The 21,619-nt window shown below is 35.5% G+C and overlaps 1 protein-coding gene across 3 annotated transcripts in view; it reads right to left on the reverse strand.

The window, feature by feature from the left end:
• hectd4.L (HECT domain containing E3 ubiquitin protein ligase 4 L homeolog) overlaps positions 1-21,619 on the reverse strand; it is a 105,339-nt gene that overhangs the window by 54,716 nt on the left and 29,004 nt on the right. For 2 of the 3 annotated variants that reach the window (XR_001935798.2, XM_018263569.2), the window contains exons 7-26: positions 21,351-21,521; positions 20,490-20,682; positions 18,831-18,992; positions 18,430-18,543; positions 17,315-17,455; positions 16,416-16,648; positions 15,958-16,103; positions 15,365-15,435; positions 14,271-14,376; positions 13,545-13,665; positions 11,858-11,986; positions 9,872-9,996; positions 8,123-8,276; positions 6,765-6,865; positions 5,840-6,038; positions 3,321-3,440; positions 2,765-2,869; positions 2,210-2,373; positions 1,396-1,629; positions 862-1,054 (exon numbers count right to left, since the gene is read on the reverse strand). Coding sequence is in view for 2 of the 3 variants with exons in the window: in XM_018263569.2 (XP_018119058.1) it covers positions 862-1,054; positions 1,396-1,629; positions 2,210-2,373; positions 2,765-2,869; positions 3,321-3,440; positions 5,840-6,038; positions 6,765-6,865; positions 8,123-8,276; positions 9,872-9,996; positions 11,858-11,986; positions 13,545-13,665; positions 14,271-14,376; positions 15,365-15,435; positions 15,958-16,103; positions 16,416-16,648; positions 17,315-17,455; positions 18,430-18,543; positions 18,831-18,992; positions 20,490-20,682; positions 21,351-21,521 (2,982 nt within the window). In the remaining variant the exon portion in view is untranslated. The remainder of the gene's footprint in view (positions 1-861; positions 1,055-1,395; positions 1,630-2,209; positions 2,374-2,764; positions 2,870-3,320; positions 3,441-5,839; positions 6,039-6,764; positions 6,866-8,122; positions 8,277-9,871; positions 9,997-11,857; positions 11,987-13,544; positions 13,666-14,270; positions 14,377-15,364; positions 15,436-15,957; positions 16,104-16,415; positions 16,649-17,314; positions 17,456-18,429; positions 18,544-18,830; positions 18,993-20,489; positions 20,683-21,350; positions 21,522-21,619) is intronic. The other variant, XM_018263582.2, reaches the window with a different exon arrangement.

Consider the following 21,619-nt stretch of genomic DNA (forward strand, 5'->3'; position numbering starts at 1 on the left):
CTTGCTGCCTGACTTACTTGCTACCAGTAATTAGAGCTTAATCCACTGTCTCTTTCTGTAATGACACAACTACTTCTAATAAAAAGTGCTAAAAGATTTGGTGTTATTTTTCTTATCCTGAACGGGCCACTCTCAAATTTTCTTGCAGACTAGCCTTAATAGAAGAAAATAACTATATCTTACATTATTACCATAACCATATATAATTTATGGTATATCTGTACAGACTATGCGAAAAGCTAAGGAGATGTTGCAAATACAGAATTTCTCAAATGAAATCAGATCATATTCCCTACGGGATTCATGCTAGGTATTATAGAGAATAGGTGGTCTAGGAGAGATTATATGCAAGGTTGTGCCCAGCTTCAACAAGAGGCAATGTCCCTTAGGCAAGATGAAAACTGCAAGCTGAAACAGCAACACAATCACAGAAGCTGGAGAAGAGGTGCAGCAAGAAAAAAAAATAGTAGACTTAAAATAAATGAAGGAACTTTAAATTTTAGGAACTAAATAGAAAGGGTAGTCTATAATTAAATAAACAGCCTTGTACCTATGTTATGTCCCATATGGCATGGAATTTTCCCATATGCCATGCAATAATGGTGGAAATCTGACCTTAATAAAAGTAATGTTTATGGCTGAATACAAGGTTTGCTAAAAAACAAAAGCAGAACTGCATACTTACCATGTAACAAACCAAAATATATACAATATAATAATAATTCAGTGGATACACTTGTAAATACCAAATAGTAGGGCCATTTAAAGAAAGAGCTAAAATTGTTGAACATCCACAGAATCTTCGGTAAAAATAAAACATTTTAGAATACATTTCTGCTTTACTAATGCATATTCTTTTACCTGCAACTGTCTTTCCATTGCATTGAGCTTCTTAAAAGTTTCCCCCATAATTTTACACAATAAATCATATTCTTCTTGATGTTCCTCTCGATATTGAAAGTTTATTAAAGACTGCAAGGCATCAACCAAGTTTAAGTGTTTAATGACGGAAGATACAACCATTTCTTCCATCACATCAGGCTGGATAACCTCTCTGTAGAGAAGACACAGATAATCATTTTAATCTTTCAAGTAAGACCTTGGAAAGCATTTAATAAAATGTATTCCAACCAGGTAAGCCAAAAAATTACTGCTTAGGAAACTCATTAAAATGATAGTTAAGTCAGTGTTAGTTACAATGATGTGCATAAATATTTTGTAAGCCAATCTTAACCCAAACAAAGAACTGTAAAAAAAATTTGTACTAAAAAATGCAAAAAGTCTGTAAAACATCTCGGTTTAACTGATTAACTGAAGGTTGGGAGAAGAAACAAGATTAATTTGAAGGCACAAGCATATTTCAGATAGCAGAAAGGCACGCTGCTATAAACCTACTTTATGCTTGGTCTGAACTGTGGTCGTGCACGTCCAGATATTTCCCGGAGCTTGAACATAATACCAGGAGGCAGTCTGATTCTTGGCAGTTCAAAATAGTTCCCAACTGGCGGCAACAAGATGTCAGATGGATATGTGAATTCTCTGTCTTCTTCTATAGTAAGAGGCAGCGGAGAAGGGCTTGGGGTGAGTGCTGGGGATAAAGCACCATTAGCCTCCACCTGCCACTGACACCTAATAAAACATAAAGCAGGAAAAACTTAATCAGTTAACTACCCTGATCAATTTTGCACATATTAATTTCTAACCTCGACATTAGAAGCAGAAATAAAGATTTTTTTCTTGCATGTTTGTATGTTGGTTTAGTAAGAGAAGTAGCTGAAAAAGATAGATACTTTAGGAAAAGTTTATATTTAAGCAAAGCAAAATTGAGGTTAAAAGGGTTGTGTGGGCTGTTTCCAAAATTATAATCGGTTCAGAAAGAGCATATGTTGTAGCATGCTTTCAGATGAAAAAGGGTCAGTCGCTGTATGACACACACTGTTAGTATTTCACCAGATCCAGTAACCAGAAATTTTTCCATAGAATGTCAACAAAACAGCATAAAAGATATGGGGGCATGAAATAATGTTTTGATAGGGTAAGCCTGGTAATGGTAAATGCCTTGTTTTAATCAGCCACTAGGACTGGCTAATATGAATTTGCATAAAATAGTGATACAGCTGTTTCTGCTAAGCAGTGTCCTAGGACGCTTTTCACAAACACAAAATGGAACTGTACAGGAAAATGTAGCAGTCTCCCTACACATACTGACCTCTGCAAAAGTTTTGACCTCAACAGATCATGACAAGTCAATTCCTCTTTTGTGATCTCTGGACCATTGTACAATATACGCAGCATGGAACAAGCCAAAACAGACAGCCCTAAAGCCAGGTCAACTAGAAATGGCAAGCCGCCTGATACATCTTCTGAGGACTCCTAAAAAAAAAAAAAAATATTTGCCAAGTTATTTGAAGTGCAGCGATGCCCCAAAATAAGATTGACGATTGTATCTTGAACATGATAATTATTAGAAGAAGTGATTTCCCTTATTAAGCCAAGCACTGCAAAAAAAAGAAATGAGGATAAAATGAGTGTTAAAACATTTAACATATAAAACATTCAACAAATATGTTTGAACAATTGAATGATTAACAGAATATAACGGATATATGAATTTAGGATTCTTACAATATAACCTAACCATCTAAATTATAAGTGGTGCCAAGCATTAGAAGATGACCAGCCCTTTCATAAAACCATGAAATGGTCTGACTGTAAGAAAAATTAAGTGATAGTTCTAGTATATTTATTATATACGTAAACTCACCTGAGCTCTTACAGTGCAGGCGAAACCCCACATTGCTTTATCGGGAGTGTTGTGTTCACGCCCACTTCTCATTTCAAAGGAGAACGTCACCGTATCACCTTCCACCTGACATAACAAGCATTTAATACAGCAATGAAGCCAAAACAATAAAGAACAATATAGTACATACTCTTGCATACCATTGTGGAGACAAGAAGGCTGATGTTAAAGGTATATCTCTTAATATAACTAGAATCACAGGCCTGCTTCTTAGCCAAATAAGAAGCAGCTCAATTATTGTGAAAATGTGTGCTGGTTAGCCAGTACAAAAATAATGCCTGTAATATAGAAGAAGAACTTAACTTAATTGCCACTAGCAAAACAAATATGGTAAACTTTTTTTTTTTTTATAACACAAGGTTAAGTAGTCCATGCAAGTAATGTTTTTTTGTTACAGCCATATAGAGCACTCAGACAATTAGGGAGGTGTAATGAAACATTTTGTGAGGGACATAATAACACTACGGAAATATGACTATTTTTATTTCAAATATAACTATTTTATTTCAAAGGTTACCTTAACCAAATCTTTTGGCCAGCCTGTGCCTAAAACACTCCTACTTCCATACCCCAAGGTATTTCCACCATATTCAGCAACTTTCCTGCTGTTTGTATTGGGTCCTGCGTATATCACCAGCTGATGAAAGAATAGCAACATTTTTAAAGTATGTTAATAGTAAAAAGATGCAGGTTGAGAGTGTAAATAATGGTAGCAATATGGTTATAACGAATACAGAAAAAGCAAATGTGCTAAAACACTTATTTTCTTTAGTGTATACAATAGAGGAGCCAGAGTTCCAAGACCCAGCTAAACTGTTGGCTCAGCTCTATCTAGTCAGTGGTTGGTGCAGGACATGGTACATAAAGGTTTACTCAAAATTAATGTGAACAAGGCACCAGGACCAAATGGAAAACACCCTTGGGTACTGAGAAAGCTTAGTTCAATTTTAGACTGGCCTCTTTTTCTCAGACTTGCTTTAATCTGGTATGGTACCTATGGATTGGAGGAAAGCTTATGCAATTCCTATATTTGAAGAGGGATTGGGCAATTAGCCTGGCAATTATAGGCCAGTAAGTTTGACATATGTGTTGGGTAAATTATTTGAAGGCTTGTTAAGGGATCACATTGCAAAGTATGTTCTAGAATCTAGAGTATAGCATCATGAGAAGTAATCAGCATGGCTTTATGAAGGATAGGTCATGTCAGACAAATTTGACTGCTTTTTATGATGAATTTAATAATAAATTGGACAGTGGGGTTGCAGTAGGTGCAATCTATTTGGATTTTGCCAAAGCATGATACAGTTTCACACAAATGACTGCTTTCTAAACTAAGGACTGAGGGTGGTTGTCAATAGTACATTTTCTACCTGGATTAAGGCTCTTAGTGGGCTCCACTTTTATTTTACTTGTTCATTAATGACAAGTAGAGTATCAGTGTTTGCAGATGACACAAAACTATGCAGCCCAATTAATTCTATACAGGATGTGATGTCATTGCAGCAAACTGGCAATATGGGCGGCTAAGTGGCAGATGAGAGATAGGGGGTTATTTATTAAAAGTTGAGTTGTATTTTCCAAGAAAAATCTAAATCAAACTCGATCAATTCGAGTATTCAAGTTTTTCCCCTGATTGCATTTAATCAAGTTTTTTACATTTGGGTTCTTTCATAAATAAGCAAACATTCGAGTTGCAAGTTTATTCGAGGTAGAAAAAAACTCACAAACTTGACCTTTGATAAATAATCCCCTTAATGTTGACAAACACAAAGTCATGCACCTGGGTTATAAAAACATGCATGCGACTTATACTCTTAATGGGACTGCACTAGGCAAATCCATAATGGAGAAGGACATTGGAGTCCTTTTAGATAATAAACTTGGCTGTAGCAAGCAATTCCAGTCAGCAGCTGCAAGGACAAACAATGTCTTGAACTGTATTAAAAGGGGCATAAGATTTGTGAGAGGAGGTGGTTATTCTTTCACTTTACAGAGCGCTGGTAAGGCCCCATCTAAAATATACCATGCAGATTTGGTCTCCACTTCTCAAATTGGATATTACTGAATTAGAGAGAGTCTAGAGAAGGGCAACTACGCTGGTAAAAGGTATCGAAATTCTCAGCTATGAAGAAAGACTGGTCAAGATGTAGTTGTTTACATTGCTGAAGATGGAGGTTATATATCTTTGTATAAATATATAAGGAAACCATATAATAAACTCTCTAATGCTTTATTTACCAGTAGGTCCATCCTGCAGACATGAGGGCACCTATACCGATTAGAAGAAAAGAGGTTCTTCCTAAATATTGGAAAGGGTTTTTTTTACAGCGAGAGCTGTGAAGTTGTGGAATACTCTCCCTGAATCAGTTGTACTGGCTGATACATTAGATCATCAGGAAGGATATTTTCCACTTCTGCGGCAAATTAGAGAGGCTTCAGATGGGTTTTTTGCCTGCTTCTGGATCAACTAGCAGTTAGACAAGTAAGCATAAAAACTTGATGGACATGTCTTTTTTCAACTTAACTTACTATGTAGCATTATTTAAAAAAAAAAACATTTCATATTGCACTATTGTTTGTAACTGTAAAGAGAGCTCAGTCACATGGGCATTTTCTGTTAGGGGATAGGCAGGGGAACCTAGATAAAAGCTAAATGAGGTATTGTTCAGGCGCTCTTTAGTTTTTTGATCTTCCTTTCCCTAGACTCTAGAAAAGAGGTTCCAAAACTGTGAGGCTGGCTCCTCTTATGGGCACTAAGCAGTAAATGGGAAGTGGGGTAAAAAACAAGGTCAAACGCATGAAGGAAATGTAGTGTAGTGACATGCTATTTTCAGCTAAACATTGCATTTCCAGCTACTAAATGTGAACCCATAAGGTCCCAGAAAAATATGCTACTGGGGGCAGTTTACCCAGGACAATAAATTCAAGTCGTTAGGTCCATAAACAATTGCATGGTACTGTTTTATCATGATGTTCATTTTAAAATTTCAAGCAAGCATGATGCATGTAACTTCTGCTTCACTCACTGACATTCACCTTATCGTAATCGTACTGTGAAGAGCACCTGCTGTCAAACCGGAGGTACAAGCAACGAGCTCCAGGAATATGTACAGTTTCTTTAAACTTGTAATTGTCTCTGACTGGATGAGATGTTTCCACAGTCTTTCCAGCAGCCCATGGAGCAGGAATCTTTAGCCCAGTAAGGAAACCAGGCTCTTCCTTTTCATCTAGCATCCTATATACAAAAAGGAAAATGAATAATGTCAGAGCATGTAAAAAAAGAGGACAATCTACCAGGTCATAGACCAAAACAAACTAGATCAGTTATCTCTCTCTCTCTCTCTCTCTCTCAAGATTCCTTTTATAGAAAAAAATATATACAGGTCTGTTCTATGTGCCCAAGTTGTTTTAGTGCAATAATCGGACAGATCTCAAGCTCTCAATTGGGCAGGCTTGATTTTTCTGTCGGATCAAGAAACGCATCTGCTTATTGATGCGGGTTTGCTCTGACTTTTCGTATCCCCATCATTGTACTGCGATTATTTGGCCCAAGGTGGGCCTGTTGAAGAAAAGACCTCGCCAAACGAGTGAATCTTACAGTGTACGGTGGCTGATCTGGATGGAACACAGTTTGTAGGTTAATATCGAATATGCTAATAATATTAAATAATTGAAGATCGTAAAATTTTCTCAGAACATAACATTAAAAATTATATTTTTACACTTATTGGATTTTTTTTAAGAGCTGGTCCACACAGACAGTTCTTTATGTTATTCATGGCAAGCAAGTATTATCCCATAAAAAAAACAAATCATTACACTTTCTACTAGAACATGCCTGCTAATGAGAATACCCTATTTGTTCCTACATTAGCTATCCATTATCGGCTAAGTTATAAGAAGAAGAAATCAATTTAGTTGCACAGAAAAAAAGCAAACAGATCATTGTAGGATTGATTACCTGTCATCAGTTAACAATTTAGTTTTTGGCTCTGGAATTCCACCGGGGGTGTCCCCTGGATCTGCCAATACTGGACACTGCGTTTTCAGCAGCAGTGCAGTCTAAAAGAAACAAAAATAGTTGTAAAATTACAAATATTTTTAAACAGATACTTTTTTCTCACTGCAAATATATTTCCACCATTAAATGTATATTTTGTATACTTATACATACATACAAATTATGCACACGTATGCTTCTTACATACAAACATACATATATATTTTACCTATACCAGATTAGTGAAATCTGTTTGAGATGATGTATAATTTAAGAAAATATGCACAAATTGTTTTTTCCCCATTATAAATTATAATTTGAAAAGTTATGTTTTAAGATGTGCATTTCAAAGTTTACAGTGCATATAATTCCAAACTCTGGTAATGCATACTCAATATAAAAAAAATCACCATATCCATTATGAAACAGGTTATGAAAGAGCTGCTTCTCAGCAACAGAAATCAAAACACGAGGGATTACCTGGGTCACTTTTCAATGCAGCAACAACAAGAAATTCAGGTAGAAAACTACTAAGGTATTTTTACTGAAAAGGCACCCACACATATTCTGGGTGACAATCATATGTAGAGGGTACATGCAGGCCTTCTAATTGCAGTAAACAGGGGGGCAAACAACTATATTGGTCACATGCACAAAAGCTGTAAAACTGCACAACATTAGTGAATCAGCCACAGAGAATAAAAGGAAAATTGTAATAATATAAAAAAGAAAGTACAGACAATATCCCTTAAACAAAAAATGTATTTGTTAAGATGGGGCAAAGTAAACGGCATCCGACCTTCAGGCTACAGCTCAAGAAATTGTTGAGGATTTGAGTATGGCCACCTAGGAGCAAAACTAGCATGCAATCTGAGGCAGTTCCACACTCACATAAGCTTGTGGATATTAAAATAAATGCAAGAAAACTTTTTTTTTTTAAACTGAAATACAATGATGCAACAAGCTCTTTTCAACGTTGGAAAAAATCGTTGTGAAAAATAGCTTTTTCAAATTCATACATTGCCCACTGACTTGCACTGCAGTCATTTTAACACAATTTAAATTTTAGAGGAATAATGATTCACTGAGGGTGTTAGAGATCAACACTGCCAATGAGCTCTACCACCACATAGAAAATAGTAGTGTTCAACCGTTTAAAATATTCTCAAGAACTGGCACAAAATGGGTCTATTAATTACACAGCAACCAACATGTTGCCCTCCAGCTATTAAACCTCAGCTCTCAGAATCCCCTGAAGTACACATTTTTTCTTTTAAATATACATGCAAATTTATTTATATTAGTCGTTGAGCTCTTACCTGGCTAGTGTAAAGAACAAGCTGCACCAGCTGAGGCATAAGTGCATCTGCCATGGTTAATGTCTGTAAGTTTGGATGCATAAGGGATGTGAGAAGTACTGGGAGGAGATGGCCAAGCATGGTGGATTTTGTGATCTGTTCAAGGCCTTTCAGTCTAAGACAAAATAAAAAGATAGTAAAAAAAACCCATATATATTAAGAAATCTATAATTACAATTAAAAAACATTATAATTCAATATTTATGAAGTGGTGTCATAGCAATTAAAGGAAAATACAGGAAAAAAGAATTGTGTAGGGGTAATGATACCAAGAAGCACAGAAAAACTGCTGCTCAAGTGTCCTTTAATCACCACACCATCACGGTGTGGTGATTAAAGGACACTTGAGCAGCAGTTTTTCTGTGCTTCTTGGTATCATTACCCCTACACAATTCTTTTTTCCTGATTTAGCTCTGGATGGGAGCAAGGGTGTAAGATACCTGAAATTCATTCGACAAAGGGCGATATTACACCAGTTTCTTTGACATTATTCCTAAAGGAAAATACACAAACTGAAGCTAAGAAATATATCTGATGGGCAGTTGAATCTTTGTTGGTGCTTCTTAAATATTAACATTCTGAACGAGCTTTCCTATGCTTACAAAAAAAACAAAAGAAAAGAATGTTTATAAGGTTGTTCAATGGGTGGATGAATATTCTGTACAATTAAATTCTATTATAATGTAAACTTACTCAGTGTGAAAGTGTTTTTACTTTTCTGTGGCAATTATAAGAATGACTGATGAATCAAGTGAAGAAATGGCAATAGGCCGTAAAAATATTGAATTCTATTACTATATATCCATTTAGTGATATTTAAGATCTCCAGTCGCAAAATAAGACTTATTGTCATTGGAATTGTGTGTGTGCTTCTGCGTTTTATGAAAACTATGTGAAAAATTTGCCACACAGCTCGTTTCACATTGTGTTAACAAAACAAAAAAAATCATTCCATTAAAAAACACACACACAACAAACACATAAATTATTTTATCTTTCCCCTCTCCTTCCAGAGAGCCCCTGGAGTTCCTGTAGTGAGGACACAGATGTCTGACCCAATGGAAGAATGAGTATCAGCGAAGCAATCGCCTTAGATGCAACATATTTACATTTGTTATTTTCTTTGTAAATATTTGTTATATAATTTATGTGTATGAGTAAAGTGTTTTGTATGTTAACTGTACTGCAGATATCTGTCAATAGCTTTTGTAAATCAATGCATATTTTGATCTATTTTATTAAGGATCCCTTATGACCAGGAATATTTATGTACATATCTATATAAGAATACATTTTCATACTTACATAAATATATCCTTTGTCCACAATGTAATTCATTATGCATTTTCTGATGGACCCTTTCTTTCCATACAGAGACTTTCTATATCTTTTATCAGCTTAGTTGCTTTACTCTGGACTTCATTTAGGGTAAGGTCACACTGTGCGTTTAGGGGAAATTTAGTCGCCTGGCGACTAATCGCCTCACGGGAAAACTTCGGGCGACTTCAGAATATTAATCGCCCCGTGTGATTAGCGCCGGCGATTTTTCATTTTAGCCAGCGCAGAGTGAGGGAAGGTGTTCGGGGAGATTGGTCGCCGCAAAGATGAGCCGATTAGTCGCCAGGCGACTATATCTCCACCCGAAACGCTCAGTGTGACCTTACCAAACAACATAACAGAGTTCATCAATGGTATCATATATCATATTACCTAAAGTCTCTGTCTAAGAGGTCACTGTTGAGAAGAGCAGTGGTGACTCGCTGCAGCATATCCAGGACTTCATCACAACCAGAAAGTATCTGGGTTGCCAAAGCTAAGATGCTGGCCTGGAGTTCCTACAAAAGATAAACACGGCAAAACTGGGTAACGTTTATGTATAGCTGATATTTCAATATAGAAACTTTTTCCTTCTGTTTGCATCAGTAATGCTTACAATGGACGATGGAAAAATTGAAAGATTATGTTGAACAAAGGTCTTGCAACGTCTAATGGATTATCCGTATTATGCTATTGCAAAAAGCCTGTCTGATGTTGGTATATTTATGGGAGATATGACTACTAGGCTTGAGGCTTCATTATAAAAGTGAAATTACTCCTATTTAGTAACTAAAATAATTTAGGTCATATAGGGGCAGATTTATCAAAATGTGAGATTAGAGCTCACCATGGGATTTTTAAAATTGTATTGATTAAACTCTAAATACGCTTCTAAAAATCCAGACTAGAAAGAGGATGAGTTTTTTTGTGATGAGTTCTAATCTCACATTTTGATAAATCTGCCCAGTAATATCCATATGCATGTATTTTTTTTAAACCCTGATAACAGCATCCCTTCATGAGGAACAAGTTATGTGCAGCACACACTAATATCTAGTATTTGAACCTTTTTGCTATAAATTGTAACTCTCGACCTGGTCAGATCAGGGGGTGGTGCATAATTGGCCATACAGCACAGTTGGGGAACCTCACAATGCAGAACAATGAAATGCTTTAAAAGAATTCACACTATCTGCAGCTGATTCTTCTAAAGGCAAGCCAAACGCCTCTTTTGACAGATCCAATGTTTATGTCAGTGTTCTCACTTATTTGTTAGGGGACCTTTATACCTGTTACACCCTCTGTCTCTCCTATGTGATGCTATAGATAAATATAGATGGTGTTATAAAGGTGGAGGTGTCCCATTGATTATCGTTTGAACTATGAACACTCAGGGGCAGAATTATCAAGGGTCGAATTTCGAAGTGCAAAAAAACTTCGAAATTCGACCATCGAATAGGGTAATTCAACATTCGAAGTCAAAGTCGAAGGATTTTTAAAATCGTATGATCGTACGATGAAATCCTTCGAATCGAACGATTTAATCATACGATCGTACAATTTTACCAAAAATCCTTCGATTTCTCAAAACTTGCCCAAACACTCAAGATAGGTTATATGAGGTCCCCCATTGGCTAAACAGCAATTTGGCAGGTTTAAGATGGCGAAGTGTCGAAGTCGAACTTTTTTAAAGAAACAGTACCTTGATTTTCGAAGTCGTTTTTCACTTCAAATCGAAGTCGAATTTGGCCTATTTGATGGTCGAAGTATCCAAAAATTACTTAAAAATTCGAGTTTTTGAAATTCGAAAAAATTCACTTCGACCCTTAGTAAATGTGCCCCTCAGTGGTCAGAGCTTGTGAAGTGGTGTCTATTTGAATAAGCTACTCCTCTGTTCTTGTTGTCCTGATTCATAGAATGCATTCAATTATCACTTTATCACTACAGCCAGAAATTATATAACATGGAAAATTCTGAGCCCTAACAAAGGAAACTCTCCCATGTGCAAAAAGATAGTACTCTATATGACATAAGACTAATGTGCATTAACGTTGCAGTATTCTTCAGCTGACGCTCAGATGCTATTACCTCAATGAACGAACAGCTTTTCAAATAAGATTCATTAACCGTTTAGTTTAGGCATATAAATTGCCTATTCAGTCATGAGAAATGAGACATTAGATTTTTTTTACCTTTTTACATCAGAATATAGAATCCCTCTATATGTTTGTTTACACTTGATTAAGATAACAAGATAACAAAAAAGGAATGTAACAAACTGATGGAGAGATACACAGAAAAGTTATTAATAAATAGACAACACACATTTCACATTTACAAACAGAAAACAGCATTATTAGAATAAAATCTGGTGTTTACCTGTACCTTCAATGTCTCCCCCTGCAGGGAGCTGTCACTGTCATCACTGTCATCAGGTTTTACTAGGACAGTGTTACTCAGGAGATGATTCTGTACAGCCATTAAATAGCATAGACATGGAGAAGCCACCTTAAACACACAATAAGCACAATCAGTGTCCCATTTTACAAAGTGAGATAAAGTCACCATTTGAAGCAAAATAAATATAATGTACAATTATTTAGAGTGCAGAAAAATACAGCAATATCAGAGCTACTTAAAAGCCATTTGTAGCTATTAACCAGTGACAGGATTCTTTACTAACACTACTAAATAGATACAGAGAGATCCGCAAAGATGTGTTATTGGTATTATAATACACAAAAGCCATGAATATCCTGTAAATTATATCCTTATAAATGGTGAGTTCTGATGTCATCAGTTATAAACGGTGAGTTCTGATGTAATTTCTGTCACATGACTCATTAAAATTTGTGTATTATAATAAATAAAGTACCCCCAGTTGCAAAATATGAGGATATTAGAAGTTACCTCGGAGTTCCATGACCTGTATAAAAACACTCGGCCTTCGGCCTCGTGTTTTTATATGGTCATGAAACTCCTCGGTAACTTATAATATCCTTATATTTTACAAGAGGGGGTACTTTATTCACTATATTATTAACAATAAGTTTATATATAGCTCTTCTTTTAAAATATAATTTTCTTTTTCTTTTTATGTTGTCCCAGCCTTCTGAAACACAGTGAAACATGCATTTAATTTAGTTATTTTCAGAGAACTATTCAGGCTCTCTACTATTCATATTCCAGTCTCTTATTAATGCATGGTTGCTAGGTTAATTTGGACCCTAGCAACCAGACTGTTGAAATTGCAAACTGAAGAGCTGCTGAGAAAAAAGCTAAATAACTCAAAAATAATAAAGAATGAATATCGCTGAATACATCGTACAAAAAGTTAATTTAAAGGCGAACAACCCATTTAAGACATGACCAATGAACACAATTAACCAGCCAACATACTTTTAGCTCATTCTTGCATGAGTATATAATCATTAATGATTGTCTTGACTGTATTAACAGATTATTTTGTAATCTTTGGCCTTCGGCCTCGTGTTTTTATATGGTCATGAAACTCCTCGGTAACTTATAATATCCTTATATTTTACAAGAGGGGGTACTTTATTCACTATATTATTAACAATAAGTTTATATATAGCTTTTCTTTTAAAATATAATTTTCTTTTTCTTTTTATGTTGTCCCAGCCTTCTGAAACACAGTGAAACATGCATTTAATTTAGTTATTTTCAGAGAACTATTCAGGCTCTCTACTATTCATATTCCAGTCTCTTATTAATGCATGGTTGCTAGGTTAATTTGGACCCTAGCAACCAGACTGTTGAAATTGCAAACTGAAGAGCTGCTGAGAAAAAAGCTAAATAACTCAAAAATAATAAAGAATGAATATCGCTGAATACATCGTACAAAAAGTTAATTTAAAGGCGAACAACCCATTTAAGACATGACCAATGAACACAATTAACCAGCCAACATACTTTTAGCTCATTCTTGCATGAGTATATAATCATTAATGATTGTCTTGACTGTATTAACAGATTATTTTGTAATCTTTGGTTATCACTTTAATACAAACTATTAAAACTGTCCATTTGATTTTTTCTGCCTTACAGGCACTGTTGACAAGAGTCTTTGGAATTCTTCTTTAGACACGGTTTGGCACTTGGTGATCAGAATGCATGATTCGCGAACAACAATCTTCAAAATATAGTGCAATAGTTCATCATTAAGCCTGAAAATAAAAGTCATATTTAAAAATGGATACAAGAAACATAATAAAATAAGCAAAACTTACAAAGAAAACAGTGATTCAAATCACATTTCCTACAAGAGAGTATGTTGCAGTTTAAAATATTAACTGTACAGAGAAAAAGTTGCATTTAGACATAATTAGACACTCACAAACATATTATAAAACTGTCCTGTATAGTCTCCCTACACTGTTCTCCTCTATATCAGTGCTGTCCTTTAAGCATGTATTGGGTCAATGACAAACCCCATGTACCCGGCCGGGCCTGGATATAAAAAAGTTATAATGTTACTAATAAATGATTTTCAGACATAGGGCAAGAAGATAGCCATAAAACTTTAGGACAATATACAGAAATGACTGGTACAATACACTGGATAGCCCTGTTCTAGATTTGAGAAATAAAAGAGCTTTATGTATATACTATGGGGATTCTCTGTATATACTGTACTAAACCAGATTTATGCTATGGAAAAAGACACTAAAATTTGACATAAACAACATATATAAATGACCTACAGCTCATTGATAGTACATACAGAACAACACAGTATATATCAGAAGTACTAATATTTTCTCAGATTTACCTGTAATGTTCATCCTCGTCACTTCCGAACCTGTTATTTTGAAGTTGCTCAGTGAGGTTTGTCAAAATGACATCGCGGAGCTGGGAGAGGCCACAATTTCTGTCCCCTGCATAAAAAGAATGGCCAAAAAATTATTTTCCTAAAACGTCTAAACCTGACAATTAAGGCTATTTCTGTAAAATACAAATGAGCATTAAACTAGTCCAGCAACAGAATAAATATAAACTGAAGCCCAACCAGTACCAATGTAGCAAGTGGCACATTTGTTTGCAGAGGTCTTTCCGAGAATCACAGCATTCAATATGCCCATTTTTAATGGCAGTGGCTTCACAGCACAAATGGATAAGAAACAAGAACGTAACTATTCCTAAGCAATCCCCACCTGAAAAAGCTGGCATCTACCAGAGAAAGAGAGGACAGAGAGTGATAGCAGGCAGGGAAGAGGACATGCTATGTTGCAGACACCACTGGTTACAGAATTATATACAAAACTTGCAGTTAGTTCATGTGTCATTAAAAGAGTTAAAACAACTAAAGAATATATAGGAATTAACGATCGATTCACTAGAAGTTTCATGAAAAGGTGTTAGTGGCGGTAGGTAAGGCTCCAGTTCCTACATCTTCCTCTATTAATCCATCTCATATTGTTTAGTAACGCCTACTCCTAGGAGGTGTTAAATTTCACAGTAATTAAATTTCAAATAAATCGCACTATTTTAAGCTTTTATCACTTAAAAGATTTTAGTGAAAATGCGTTAGGATTAATTCTATTCTATAAGTATCGCAATGCAATTAGAATACCGATGTGCAGAAATGTAGAATTAACGGTTTGATATGTCTATTAGCGCATGCGAAAATACTTTGACGATTTGTTTCTTAAGTAACGCATCATAAATAAGGCACAAAATAGTGCGCTAAGAAATAACCACCTTTAGTGAATCAGCCCCATAACATACTTTATTGTCTATGGCTTCTCCAACAGGGCCAACATTAGCCCATGACCAGACAAACTCAACTCTGTACTCTGCATGCAATGCTATTTCTTTATATCAACCAAATATAAAAACTAAAGAAAGAATAGAATGGGGCTTTACCTTCAGTTAAAATAAGCTTGAGCAAGTTATTGATTTCAACCTCTCCTGGATTCAAAATGTTTAAACCAAAGCTGCAAATCAAAAAAACAAATGTGAGTAATGCAAAATTCAATAATTTCATTTAAACCTCCAGAAGGCAGAAAAAATATCTAGAAAATGCCCTTTACTGAAGCACCTTATGCTTTTTAAAAAAATACAGAAAGTTCTCCTCTAAATAAAGAACAGATTTGTGCAAAATTCCAAACAAAAAATTAAAATAAGACATTTCAAATTCAACTGACAGGTGACTGAGGGAAAGGCAATTAACGGGGGAGAAAATTCATTCGGCAATCAACACATCGTGAAACACAGATCTTTGTAAGACAAATGTAAAAAACAGTTGGCATTATTTAAGAAAAGTTTCCAATATAAAATAGGAAGTTTCCCACCAATGCCCTATAAAAACCCGTAAATTTTTAATAATTTATAATCATATTAGAAATCCTTACAAATTGCAGATATAGTCCTTACCAATAGTTTGCAAAATGTGCATGCAAATAAATATATATATATATATCAGTTTCTGATTATCCTGATAATCCTGATAATCCTACCTAATAGCTAAGCAGACCTCTCTCTGTATTTCAGGACAAATTTGGTCCTTAGGCGCCATGAGTAACTGCCAAAGAAGCAAGCCAGCCCTCCTTATTGTTTCACGATTCCTCTCAGTTTGGGGGTTGAGAAAGAATTTAAATACCACCTAAGAAAAAAAATCATTAATGTATTAAAATCCTTACGAACATTTATTAATTAAATTGTCAATTTAGAACAGTATTTCCTGTAAGTGACTAACAACCCATTTAAAATGTATTCTGACAATTGTTTTGAATTGATGTTTTTACATTTTATCAGTTCTGCTACAAGGCATGACAAGACTGCAGGTTCTTGCCACAGCTAAGAGGATAAATTACATTGACCCCCAGAAAGTGACATTCTCACTATAAACTGATAACTGAACTAATTGATGAATGGGATGAATTAAGAGAGTGTATTTAAATTAAAAGGAAAATACCTGGAAAACAACCAAGATGCAGCGAATAATGCATTTATCACCATTGACCATGGCTTTCTCCATGATGTCACATATACTGTTAAGATGGTGTGGCTCTATAGGATGTTGTTTGCCAAGAAAGGTACTGATTGGAGAACAGTTGCTAGTAGCCAAAAGATTGAGTTGATGAATACACATAGCACCTACATGGTGAAGCAGTTGGTTTATAACTTCATTTGTTGATACTGCTTCTCCTGCAAAGAAAGCAAATGTCAATTTTAAACCAGAAAAAACAATCAAAATCTAAGGTGCTCAACTTAATTCTGTATTGCATAGCTTATAAAAACTTAAGCCCGGGTTTTGAGCAACAGTAGCCCTATCCCCATGCTAGCATTCTACCCTGCCCTTCTCTTGAACACTGTCTTCCACATTATCTGGCAGTTCACTTGGTATACTCATTTTGCACAAATAGACAATTACTCCTAAGAAAACATAGAAAGGTTTGATACCATCCCATATGTGTGTGCATTGAATCTGTCTGTGACTGTAGACAGGCGCAATATTTTTCCAGAAAACACGTGTGTAAATTTTCTGTCCAACATTTGGCATGTGTGTGCCGCAAGAGGTAGATGACCCTCCTGACAATACATACACGTGCAGGGTGCTTCAGGACCTGCCTTTTTACCAATGGAATTTTTCCACCAGCATAGAAAACCCATAGTACACCATACAACAGATGACTTGAGCCATACCAGTTTTCCATGCATGGCTCACAATTTTCAAAAAACTGGCAAGAAATTATGTTTCCCTGATTTTAACAGGTTAATTCATTTAGACCAGTTAATTCATTTAGACCACAGAGGAGAGATCGTTTATCCACTCCAAAGCATAAATGTTTCAGGAAGATTAAAAGAATTTACCTTTAGGATCATCGATGATGTGAGTGACTCCAAGTCTCTGACACACCACATGGAAAGCCTGATTTCCAGGATTACACCACTGATCAATGTAATCATTGGAGCATGTCCAGATCATGTTGTTCATTGTATCATAACATGCACCTGAAAACAAGTTTTCTGTTAATAATTTTTATAAATGACCTCTCATTTTACACTTTCTCCGGGAATATTAAGAGATGGGGGGGGGTCAACTGTTACTATGTATAAAACTGGAAGGAGGGGGTTCAGCAATTTAGATATCTATCCCAAGAATAACACTAGTGTAGTCTGCTGTGTATTTGAACTGGTTCAAACTGGGCTAACACTAGCCTACCTGGCATTGACTCAGCATATAGACTAAAAGCCTTTCTTTATGAAAAATTACTTTTGTATTATTTGTGTTTATTAATGTTTATACAACAATAATATAACACAAAGTCCAAACAATTACAAATATAACAGGTAAACATGCTTAACTTAGATTATTTGCTCTTATTCCTGATGTAAGCTGGCCTAATTGCTTGTTGTACCAACTACGATAGCGGATTGTAACAGCACAATCTTCTGTGCTGGAAATGCTACCAAAAGCCCAAAGTTGCAAATGAACATTGTCTCTTTATAGGTCACTAATATGTTATATGAAACATATTAGTGACCTATAAAGAGACAATGTTCACTGTTGTAAAAATAAACATATTATTTTCTATTAGCTATTTGAGTGTGTGTTTCATTTCACTCTGCCAATATAACACCCAAGTTAATAGAGTTAAAGCGGTGGTTCACCTTTAAGTTACTTTTAGTATGTTATAGAATGGCCAATGATCCCCCCCCCAACTAAAAAATAAATGCTCTGTAAGGCTACAAATGTATTGCTATTGCTACTTTTGATTGCTCATCTTTCTGTTTAGGCCCTCTCCTATTCATATTCCAGTCTCTTATTCAAAACAATGCATGGTTGCTAGGGTAATCTGGACCATAGCAACCAGACTGCTGAAATTGGAAACTGGAGAGCTGCTGAATAAAAAGCTTAATAACCTAAAACCTACAAATAATAAAAAATGAAAAACATTTGCAAATTATCTCAGAATATCTCTTACCTAGTCCTGTGACCAGAGCACCACGTCCAAGAGAACTTCCAGAGGCATCAATAAGATCTGCTCTATTAGTGAACTGCCCATCAGAAATATTAAATACCAAGCTGGAAGCCAGAACTGAGAAACAAGCAGAAACATTATATAAGAGGTCTATCTATCATATTTTATATATATGCATTTGACTATTCATAATTCATTAATACAAGATGCTGGAGCTTCTGCAGATGACTACTTTGTAAGAAAAGTTTTTATGAAAAATAATATAACATGGGCTTGTTATTTGCTAAAGGTTAGCATGTGAAAGATGTAGAAATACAGCTCACCTTGACTTGTTTATCATAAAACCCCAATACAAACTCAGATACATAACTGGTTTAATAAGTAATGAAGTAATGAAAACTTACTTTTTAGAGAGGAGAGGCCACTGGTTCCACCAAACAAAGATCTTGTTGCTGAGCTACCTGATCCTCCCAGAGGTGGTACAAGTAGTACTAAGTATGTGCCACAGGTATACATTGGAGTCTTTCTTAACATTTTTAAAGGAAGACCACAGCTTGTATTTGCAGCTAAAATATTAAACACAGTACAAAAGTCTTATTTCTTTTCTCACTAAAGACACATCTGTACTGACTGGCAATCTTTCCTAAAAACCTCAAAACCAACCTTTTTGATATTTCACACCAAGACCAGACAACAGTTATATCAGAGTTGTGATCAGTAACAAGAACATTGCCAGATATTACAGAATTCATTTATGCCAGTACAATTCAACATTATTTTCACATCCTCTGATCAGTCAAAAGAAAAGTTCACATTTTTGTCAACAGTAATTTGATTTGAAAGAATGAGTACCCTTTAACAGAACTTTAATTTACCATCTAAATATCCAGTCAATTGAACCACTGCAGTAGACATTAGCATGAAATGTTATCTTTGTTTTTACTTGCTGGTTGACTGCTACTGGTCAGTTATAAATTTATCAAAATAAGTAAACAGTTTTACTACAACATGATGTCTTCTGACTTAAAGGAAAACTATACCCCCCAAACAATGTAGGTCTCTATTAAAAGATACTGAGTAAAAAAGCTCATGTGTAAAACCCTGCTTCATGTAAATGAACCATTATCATAATAATATACTTTTTTAGTAGTATGTGCCATTGGGTAATCATAAATAGAAAATTGCCATTTTAAAAAATAAGGGCCGCCCCCTGAGATCGTAAGATTCACTGTGCACACATACAAACCACATGTAAGGTTACATGAGCCAATTAACAGACAGAGTTCTGCCTTTTGCTTCCTCACTTCTTCCTGTTACAGTTAGGGGCACATTTACAAAGCTCGAGTGAAGGATTCGAATTAAAAAAACTTCGAATTTCGAAGTGTTTTTTTGGCTACTTCGACCATCGAATGGGCTACTTCGACCTTCGACTACTACTTCGACTACGAATCGAACGATTCGAACTAAAAATCGTTCGACTATTCGACCATTCGATAATCTAAGTACTGTCTCTTTAAGAAAAACTTCGACCCCCTACTTCGGCAGCTAAAAGCTACCAAAGTCAATGTTAACCTATGGGGAAGGTCCCCATAGGCTTGGCAGCATTTTTTTGATCGAAGGATATTCCTTCGATCGTTGTATTAAAATCCTTCGAATCGTTCGATTCGAAGGATTTAATCGTTCGATCGAACGAATAATCCTTCAATCGTAGGATTAGCGCTAAATCGTTCGACTTCGATATTCGAAGTCGAACGATTTTAGTTCCTAGTCGAATATCGAGGGTTAATTAACCCTCGATATTCGACCCTTAGTAAATCTGCCCCTTAGTGTTGTAGTATTTCTGGTCAGGTGATCTCTGAGGCAGCACAGATGGAGTCACGAAAATGGTGGTTCAAGGCAAGAGGTGTAAAAGGGCAATATTTATGTAAATATATATTCCAGTTTGGTAAGATTCTTTAATATGTCATTCAATTTGATATAAACTATCTGTTGCTTAAGTATTCATTTTGGGGGTATAGTTTTCCTTTAATAGCCACATTACAGTTTCAAAGTATGTCACTCACCAGTCTGGTCCTCTTTTAGAGTGTTCGAGATTGTAGATCCCGTAAGTGCAGCTAGAGTAGCTGAAGGAGAAGCTCTGTACCTTGATAATCTGCTCAAAAGCATTTCATTAATACTTTTAGCAGATTCACCCTCTTTTCTCATTAATATAATGCGCTCATGAAGAGGGCTTGCAATGCCTACACCATTTTGCACCTATAAAGGACAGAGGGGATAGAACTCAACACTCAATCTACATAAGCAATATGTTGAACAGAAAAATTATTAGGTGTGAAAATCCCTTACAAGAAATAAAAAAAAGTATACCTGTTTCTAGCTAGACAACAGGTGATACAACATACTGCTTTTTTTTCATTGGACAACAGTTTTGATTCCATGCATCTTTCTGTACAAATACATATCTAAATATCGATTTTAGATTATGGCTATATTGTGTTCCCTAGATGATCATGAAACTTTCATCACCCTCTGATAGGAATTTAAGTTCCACAACAAATGCAGATTGCCAAGGGATAGACAATATTTAGTTGCTTCAAACATATCAGCTGGCCCAATAAAAATGGATTAAAAATTAATTGTTTTAAAACAGTTAAAATAGTTCACTTTACTTTACAGAGTACCACAAAAACCTTAATTTTACATACCCAGATTTAAGTTTTCCATCATATTACACTGTTTTTTTTGTGGTCCCACAAATATAACCTATGTCCCTGATTTTACACCATGTTTTCTGGTCCCCTAAAAAACCGAAGATTGTAATTCTACTGTATATTAGAATCAAATAGTGCCCACATGCAGTAGCAAATTATGCCATCAATAATATTTTCTTATTTCCTCACAGCCCCTTCCACATGACAACTTACATTTAACTCAAATATGTCCATGAAGACAGAGTGCCCTTTGGGGGTCTTCTCATTCAAACTAGCTGGAGACCAAATCCAGTAAAAATATGTGCCATCTGAAGAAAGGTGCACTGTAGTCATATTGCTACCAACGGGAAAATGATTGGCTGGCATGTTGACTATCTGAGAGACCTGTAATTTAAAGAGGGAAAACAGATATTCACTGGGCTCAAGTTATAACACAGACTACTAAATACACAAGTTCTGCAAAGTAAATCAATGAAACAAAA

Source organism: Xenopus laevis, chromosome 1L (genome assembly GCF_017654675.1).
Source record: "Xenopus laevis strain J_2021 chromosome 1L, Xenopus_laevis_v10.1, whole genome shotgun sequence".
Classification (NCBI taxonomy): Eukaryota; Metazoa; Chordata; class Amphibia; order Anura; family Pipidae; genus Xenopus; species Xenopus laevis.